This window comes from Salminus brasiliensis, chromosome 1 (genome assembly GCF_030463535.1).
Source record: "Salminus brasiliensis chromosome 1, fSalBra1.hap2, whole genome shotgun sequence".
NCBI lineage: Eukaryota > Metazoa > Chordata > Actinopteri > Characiformes > Bryconidae > Salminus > Salminus brasiliensis.
The window spans coordinates 31,584,093-31,593,412 of NC_132878.1; the positions used below are offsets into that span (position 1 = coordinate 31,584,093).

General features: G+C 34.1%; 1 protein-coding gene across 1 annotated transcript in view; it reads left to right on the forward strand.

The window, feature by feature from the left end:
- The window catches only part of lin28b (lin-28 homolog B (C. elegans)), a 32,243-nt gene extending 23,699 nt beyond the window's left edge, over positions 1 to 8,544 (forward strand). Inside the window, exon 4 of the mRNA XM_072695196.1 lies at positions 8,250 to 8,544. Within this exon, the coding sequence (XP_072551297.1) occupies positions 8,250 to 8,544 (295 nt within the window). The remainder of the gene's footprint in view (positions 1 to 8,249) is intronic.
- Positions 8,545 to 9,320: the final 776 nt, after the last annotated feature.

The window sequence follows — 9,320 nt, forward strand, 5'->3', positions numbered from 1 at the left end:
TAATAATTAAAATAAATCTTATTATAAAAGTTATTTTTTACATATTGTATATTATCTGCTGTGTTTGCATGCATTCTTTGTGTAATTACTGCTAGTATATTTTAATTATAAAAATTACATGAAACACACTAAAGAAAAGGCAATTATTATAATATTAATATTGCAGTGATTACAGTATTTCTGTGCTCAGTATTTAAGCACTCTGTGTTGTCCTCAGTTCCATTTTACTTATTAACGTATAATGTACTTATAATTCTTTTTTATTAAATGTAGTATTTTTGCCTCTACACTGATTTGTGACTGGTCCCACCTTATTGTAATTCATGAATAGAATTTGAACATAATTTAGTAACTTAATTTAGTAATTTATTATTGATGTTATTTACTTACTAAAAAGTTTAATTGGTGACTGCATCTGTACTGCTTTGTGACTGGTCATTTCCTGAACGCTGTAGCTTTCACTGTACTAGTGGATAGAATTTGAATCAAATTTAATAACAAAATATTATTTCATTGATTCATGCTTATTATAATATTAATTATGTTAGACGAAACATCCTCCGAACAGAAGAACATACTGTAGTCTAAGTAGAATGGACTCAAAACAAAAGCGTTCTCCTATATCTACCACAGCTCTGTTTACTGTAGTGTGGATAGTATATAAATCATACAGTAATGTACAGTAATGCTGCTGTGAGTTTCCAGTGTGATGCGGTTTTGTCAGCGATGTTTGTGAAAGTTTTTATTTATTTTATTCAATTTTTTTATTTTGCTAACAGACTGAAGACACTGTTTCCGTCGGCGTCTTGATAGTTCATTACCGTGCTTTTGCATGTTGCTAGTTTGAGCACCTCCGCTCAGAAGAGCTCATTGATTTAGTCGATCGTCTGGTGTCAGTTGCCATGGAGATATTGCAGAATGATTATCAATTGAATAAGGCTTCCAGGCTTTTGCATTAAAGCTTTTTTTTCTGCTCGAGTGTGTGTTGAGCGATGGATGTGTGTGTGTAGGTTTAGACAGGTCCAATAGGGTTGTGCAGTGGAGGAACACTGACCTTTAACTTAATAATTTACTGTGGCAAAAAACCAACAGAACTTATGAAGAAATGACTCATGACATTTTCACACATTATCTGTAGAACATTTGTAACATACGGTTGGATTATCTCATGTTTGATCAATTCCTAAAAGTAAAATGATTTATTGATGTACATAATAATAATAATAATAATAATATTTATTATTATTATTATTATTATTATTATTATCTTCTCTTATTTACATGTGTGTCAGTGTAAGAGCAAAGAACGACTGGACTGGTAAACATATGACATTTAGACATAGATGATGTAAAATTGTCTTGATACATGTGGGGAAAAAAAACTACAAAAACTGAGCTACAAAAACCTCTTTCCTTTGCTGTGATTCTAATGTATAATTTTAGATATAAAACTTTTTTTCATATATATTTTTGTAATATTTAAAAGTTAAGATCCTGGTTCATTATACACTTGGTAAAGCTAATTTAATTATGCCACACATTTCCACTCAATTAAGATTCTGAGCGCACAGCGTTTACCTCCACATAAAATAGAATTGAGTATTTAGATAAATTTATTTTATTTATATATATCGTGTATTACATACATTCATTATATCCTTTGCCTTTCAACCTAAACACAATAAATGTAGCCAGAAAATAACCAAAGCCTTAACCGTCTTTTTTGCTACAGAGAGAAAGATTAAATTCATGAAGTATAAAATGATATTTAGCTTTTAGTTTTTTCTTTTTTTTCACTCACAAATGTAATTAAGAAAGGTTCCTCACTCTCACACAATTCATTTAAAAAGGTTCCTCAATCATTATAAAAGGTTCCTCACTCTCACACATTCATTTAACAAGGTTCCTCACTCATACATTCATTTAAAAAGGTTCCTCAATCATTATAAAATGTTCCTCACTCTCACACATTCATTTAACAAGGTTCCTCACTCTCATACATTCATTTAACAAGGTTCCTCACTCTCATACATTCATTTAAAAAGGTTCCTCACTCTCATACATTCATTTAACAAGGTTCCTCACTCTCATACATTCATTTAAAAAGGTTCCTCACTCTCATACATTCATTTAAAAAGGTTCCTCAATCATTATAAAAGGTTCCTCACTCTTATACATTCATTTGAAAAGGTTCCTCACTCTCATACATTCATTTAAAAAGGTTCCTCACTCTCATACATTCATTTAACAAGGTTCCTCACTCTCATACATTCATTTAAAAAGGTTCCTCAATCATTATAAAAGGTTCCTCACTCTTATACATTCATTTGAAAAGGTTCCTCAATCATTATAAAAGGTTCCTCACTCTCATACATTCATTTGAAAAGAATAAAAAATAGTAAATCATAATTCACGTGATATGTTAAAAAGACATGATGATCAGCTGGAGTTTGGCTTAAGCTCAACTGTAACTTGGCTGTGTTGAACGCCATCTTTATAACTGAGCTCATGAAGTTCTGAGAGCTGCTGGAGAACTCCCAAAGACACCCCAGAAATAAACACATCGTGGGTGTTAAAGCTCCCTCTTTCACTTTCTCTCTTTATTAGTCACACCAACACACAAACACACACATCTTGTGTACGAAAATGCAGCACTTTTTTCTATCACCTGACATACAGTCTTGTGCTAGAGTTGAGCGTTGTGTTCTGAGTGTAAATAAGCTAATAAAGCCTCTACATTAAACACACCTAAGTAATATTTTTTTTCTCATTTTTAGACATATCTTAATATATTGGTAAAACAATAAAACATAACATTTAATGTTATTAAACCATCAAATTCAGTGTTTTTTGCAATATGTTAAAATAAGCAAATACAGAGTAATTGTGCTATCATGTGCAACTGTATCTTTGTAAAGAATGTGAAATGACACTTATAAAAAATATAAAGCAAAAATAGCTTTATTATTATTTATATCAGTCCTGTTATAGTTTGATACTAGGATCAATTACAGTGCTGCTCAAAGGTTTGGAATCATTTGTTTATAATTATAATTATTATTGTTATTTATTCCAAAGTAACCATGTAAATGTAAATATTAGGTTATAATAACATAAACAATAACTTGTAGCCATACAGTATTTCGATACAGCGTTTTTTTTTAGATTTTATACTTTTTTTTAATACATTCCAACTCATATTTTATATAATTATTGCGCAGTAGTGTACAAATTTAATGTTAGATTTTTTTTATGAATTTTTATTCATTTAAATGTGTGTCAGCAATGAAACACGCTATTGCCTTTCAGTTAATTGTGTTGGAACGAAACCTTGTATTCCCGCTTTTGGCACTTTAATATGATTGTTGCCTTATTTATGTTGTGTAAAATATTCCTGATGAATAAGTAAATAGAAATGGCTCAGAAGGACTTCCAATAAAAGTTAAACATGTTTTTTTTCTTTCTCCTGTAAAGTGATCATTGTAGAGATAAAAGGTTTTGTTCTGACAACACTGTACAGTATTTTATTCATTGTGGAGATGATACACCTTGAAGTCAAGTACATTCAGTGCAGCACTTTTCAGTGTAATCAGGTTGGTCACAGGCTGCTGCATAGATCTCCTGAATAGACCAAATTAACATCTACATTTAATAACCGCTGATGCACATCTAGCAGATACTTATCCATTGTCCATTTTACATTTTTCTTCATTGATTTTTGATTTTCTCCCTAAATGTAGGTTTGGTGGATTTGTCCTTTGCTAAGTGTAGTACATTAATATAGTTACTTTCTTCCTTTTGAGGAAATGAATTTACTTTCTTCTCAATTTCATTTGTCATTAACATTCAGCTTTTTTTAGGTTTACATTTATTCTGTTGAACCTGCTTCTACACTACTTTGCAATTGGTTAAACCTCTGACTTTAGTGTTTTATTTTACACCAAAAATATCCTAAAAGAGACAAATGGAACACATTTCAGTTTCTGAGCTGAGAGATGCTGGATGAACTAAAAGGCCACACTGTTAGTAAGAGTTACTGCAGGAACAAGACATGCACTCTGTACACAGCTTGCTGGACTGTAGTTCTGGGCAGCATTAATATGGTTTAATATCACAATATTTCCCAAATGTATCACAAAGTAATTTAACAGGTTTTACAACTGCATAATTCAATTGTGAAGAAGTGGTTTACTGTGAAACACTGTTCAAGAGGTACTTACAGAGTCAGAATTGTCTACAGACCAGAAATCTGCTTGTTTAATTTATTTAATTACATTTGCTTCCTTATTGCTGCTAACAAATAAAGAGCAATGTAATATCTTATAAACCTAACATTTGGTTGCTCAGTTTTCAATTCTAAAATCGGTCCGAAAGCACATTTCTGGAAGAAGAAATGTACTGTTTAGTACTTATTTTATTTATTGTATATATTAAATATGTAGTTTGAACCCAGTCTGAGGCACCCAGCATTATTATGTTGAAAAACAAAGAATCAATATTATTATGACACCAGTTTTGATATTCTGAAATAGACGCATTCATGTGAAGGCAGCAGTCCTGGATCTTTGGATAAGGCAGTTTATGACTTTAACAGCAGCTTTAGAGGGTTTATCCTGCACTGCCACCTACAGGGTTCAAACCCACACTACATAGATATGGTCTGCTTGGGAAAGGTGGATTCTGTACTGCCATTAGCACCGAAGCAGTGTTTCATGCATCACTGAATTAGCAATCAATCTGGGTTACCCATGTCATATGCTGATGAATTTTAAATGTAGAGCTTCAAAATAATATATATATTTTTTGTGTTTATTATTTCTTTTCTTTTTGAAGATTGAGTGATGATATTCATCAATGCTATTTCCAAAAATGACCAAAGAAAAGCAACATCATAATAAAAAATAAGAAACTGAAATAAACAAACAGGCAAAAATAAACAAAAAGTGTACTGTTTAGAGCATTTAGCAAAGTAACTAATCAAGATAGATTTTAATGGTTCTATAATTTTGTTGTATTTTCTAAATCATTCCAGATGAGAAACTGATCATTTTTACAATTATGTAAAAATACAGAATGTTAATACATAAATCTAACTCTACAATTGATAACTAGTGAATAATAATTATTTTTATGAAATGGTACAGGTAAGGTCATACATTATATTTAAAAACGTTATAAAGTATCTGGAAATATATATTTACCATTAAAGTGCCAGGTTGAAAAGAGTTATCTTGTGCTATGTATTAAACTAATTCACAGTAGAGTCACCTCCCTCTCCCCTCAGAAAATAGAATTTCTCTAAACAAAGAGAATATATGCATTTTAAATGTATTTTAAACTTTTTAAAAATGTATTGCTATTTTTTATGAATTGTTTTACATTTTTATAAATGTTACTTCCTTTAACTTATTAACTTAGATCTTTGCTGAAGAATTTAGTAAGAATTAGTAGCCTAAATGTCTAAAACAAATTTGGAGTGAAGAAAAACTAAAGATTTCTTTGGGGAAAAAAGACTGGTAGATTTGTGATTTTTAAACACTTTGTCTTGTTTTTCATGAGCTACAGAAACTTTTTTTGTTGGAAAAAATAACCTGTTGTAATAATACAAATACAATTATTACAATTAACATAAGTTAATGTATATAAAAAAGCGAATTATTATGAAACAATATAATTGAATAATTATTTAGAACATGTATAGCGTACAAATTGAGTCTTGTTAACTTGTTAATTCATAGAATATCTGAATGGATTGTCTAAGTAGGATTTTTCACAAATTTGCATTAAAGAAAAAATACAAAAACAACAAATAAAGAATGCACCCACACAGAAATGATTTTGTACTGTAACCTTTACCACCCGGTCTGTTATGTGTACACAGTAAGAGAGCTCCTCTATACAGGCCTGTATGTATGCAATGTTCCCATGAGATGTTTGGACCAACACACACACAGCCTGGGCTGTATGGTGAAATCTGATTGTCTATATTTAGAACTGGCTAATGTGGTCTCCAGCCCACTCGTTACTGTGCACCGTGGCAACCACAGACTCCCTAGTAACGCTCATGACAGACTTCACACCGTACTGATTGGAAGCTCAGAATAAGAGAAATTATAGAGCCTGTGCTCCACCGCTTACAAATAACCCCTATTAAAAGAGGCCAGATCTTACAGCTTTCTTGTATTTAAATGTTTGCCTTTGAGATCCACTTCTAATGCATGTGTGGTTTTATTTACCCAAAAAACTGTCAGAATTTATGTCTACATGACTATTGTCAAAAAATGTGTTAGTGTATTGCTTGTAACTGTGCCTAAATGTTAACTATACATGTTTAGGTATAGTGCCTAAGAGCAGTTCCCAGCCGCCATAAAAATTAATTGTTTTTTATAACATTACAGTCAGTGTTAATATTATATTAGTGTTAACATATTCACTGCATTGATTGAGGAGTAAGTTGTATGTTTTGAAAATGTAACTTTTTATCTTTTATGAAAAAGAAGACAAAATGTGGAGAAAATTGTTTTTCTGGGATCTGGACACTTAAATACAATATTAAGGGTCAGGAAATCCTGTGGACATTTAGTCTGGGGTGCATCATACGTGTGAGCTATGATCTAAACTTTGGAAGCTTTGGAACATATAAAACCTAAATTGGCACATGAAAGCCCTCAGATAATAACTGCTAAAGACCAGTAAACGGAAATCTTGGACGAATAACCGATTGTAAACATTGTGACATCAAAGCTCAACAATGTTGATGAAGCAAGCATCTGAGTTGTGCTCAATCTTATATCATTTTGTTATATAGCCTAGCAGAAATGTAACACACATATTCCCGTCTTTTGCCCGTGTGCAATATGCAGGGTTCGGGATCCACTGTGATTTACTGCCCCCTGCTGAATGAACAGCATATTTACAGAACAGGAGGAGCAGGTAGAAGAGTTTCAAAAGAAATTACTTGCCTGTAGTAGCATCTTTAGTAACAAGTAAGATACCAATGCAAACGTGCAAAAGTGTAGTTCTGTTTTTCAATTCTGCCTTTTTTACACATGTAAACACTTTTCTCCTCATAATTGAACATGAAGGTCTGAAGCCATTTTGGATTTAGAAATATGTACAGTAATCAGCTGGTGACAGTTATGTCTTCATCACTGTACACACCGTTTGTACATCACTATTTACTTAAATGACAGCACAAAGCAACATTAATCTAAAGAGGATTGAAATAGGTGTGCTAGTTTTAGAAGAAGAATGCTTCTTGTCTCAGCATTGCCTTGTCTTGAATGACACTTTTTTTTTTAATTGGCGACCAGATAGAAGTGTGAGGTGGTAATATTTACATGGACCTGACCGAGATGGCAAGATATTTCATGGATATTGGTGAAAATGAAAAAAATGAAGATATATTCTGATCAGTATCGGCATGATTACCCGATAGTTGCCAGGATTCTCAGACTCACAATGTCACAGTATTAATGATAAACCATAGATAGCCTTGCCAGTGGTTCCTATCAAACAGAAACAAAGGCAGAACTGGTAAGTTTGAACACAAAACACTTTTGAATATCTTATCCAAACCTGACCTTTAGTGTGAAAATAACGTGTTACTTCATAAGAAAACCAATAAAAATAAGTTCTGCTACGTCTGCTATTTTACAGTACGTACGTTTGAGAAGTGTGATTGGGAACCAATTATCATATCAGCCAGTACAGCACTGTTTAACTAAATCCACATTTAAATTAAATATAGTAAATAATATAAAGTATTAGCTCAGAACTTGTGGACTTAATTTTTATTTTAGTAACAATATCGAGTTATGAAATGAAGTTAGTATAACATATATAAAATATATATTATTATCTTTAGGCAGCCAGGTTTTTATTGTTATTTTATTTTAGGTTATTTCATTTATAGATTTAGGAACAAACATTTCTATTGGCTCACTAACTGGCAGCGTTGAAATTTGATGTTGCGTAGCTTGGAACTATTGTACTCAACAGTATTAAGCCCTTGCAGCGAGGCTTATGACACACAAAGGTGTATTATTCAGTAACTACAGGGACTTCTGTACAAACTGGTAAGGCTTGGTAATTCCTTGGTAATAGAATTGTGTAATACTGGCCTGACCACTGGCCGTTTAGGACGTTAAAGTAATTGGGGTGGTACCACATCAGTAGTAAATGTTTTGTTTTTTTTACAGGCAAAAAACATATTGTTTCTCTCTCTCTCTCTCTCTCTCTCTCTCTAGGTGTTATAACTGTGGAGGCCTGGACCACCATGCTAAAGAGTGTGGCCTGCCACCTCAGCCAAAGAAATGCCACTACTGTCAGAGTGTGATGCACATGGTGGCCCAGTGTCCCCACAAGGGGGCGCTGTCACCCTCCACTTCTCAGGACCCCCACCTCTCCTCCACTGCCTCCACACAGTCGCAGGAGGAGGGCAGCCGCTCGGGCTCGTCCCCCCGAGAGGGCCTCTCGTCTTCACCGGAGGAAGTCCATCAGCGCGGAGCTCACGGCCAGCGTTGGAGGAAAACCCGAGACTGACTGCAAGCTCACCTCCGAACTTCGCCGAAACTTCCACCTCAGTCTGAGAGAGCCTGGATCCAGCATCGTCTACCTCACGCGCTCAAGTAACAGGGGAGGTGCTCTCCTAAAGCGCAGCTATGGCAACGATCGGCGCATCTGTGTGCGTGCGTGTGTGCGTGTGTGTGAGTGAAAGCCTGGCACCTTCACTTGCCCTCTATGCAACTATAGCACAAGTTATTGGGGGGTAATTGAGGTGGGGGTGCTTGTGTGCACTTGTGTGTGTCTCAAATGGTCAAGACTAACGTCAGAGGGACAAGATAAATGTCAACTCTAATGGCCAGTCTTATTTTTTTTAATGTGGCTAGCGACAAATTGCTCCACCTGTCTCTAAACTGCATGCCATATGAAAGGATGGAACTCCACCAGACAGATTTTCAAGCGGCAGGTGCTAAATCAGAGTAGTAACTATGATAACTATAACACAAGCCAAAAATACGGAAACCATGGTGACAGCAACGCTAACCGCAGGCAAAATCATAAATGGCAATCATAGTTTTTCATACAGCAGGTGGAAAATCATGGGTCGTAACCATAGACACTGCTAGAATGAAAATAAATATTGATAGCAGAGAGACTCCGCTTTAACTGGGACAAATTGTACCAGTCATCTGTCCCACAGAAGTTCTTCGGTCTCTATAGATGAATATATCACACTGTATAGTGCAGGAAACTGCAGGTTTAAAAACTGCTATTTTACTTGTTGCCACCAGCACAGTCCTTTTGTCATGACCACA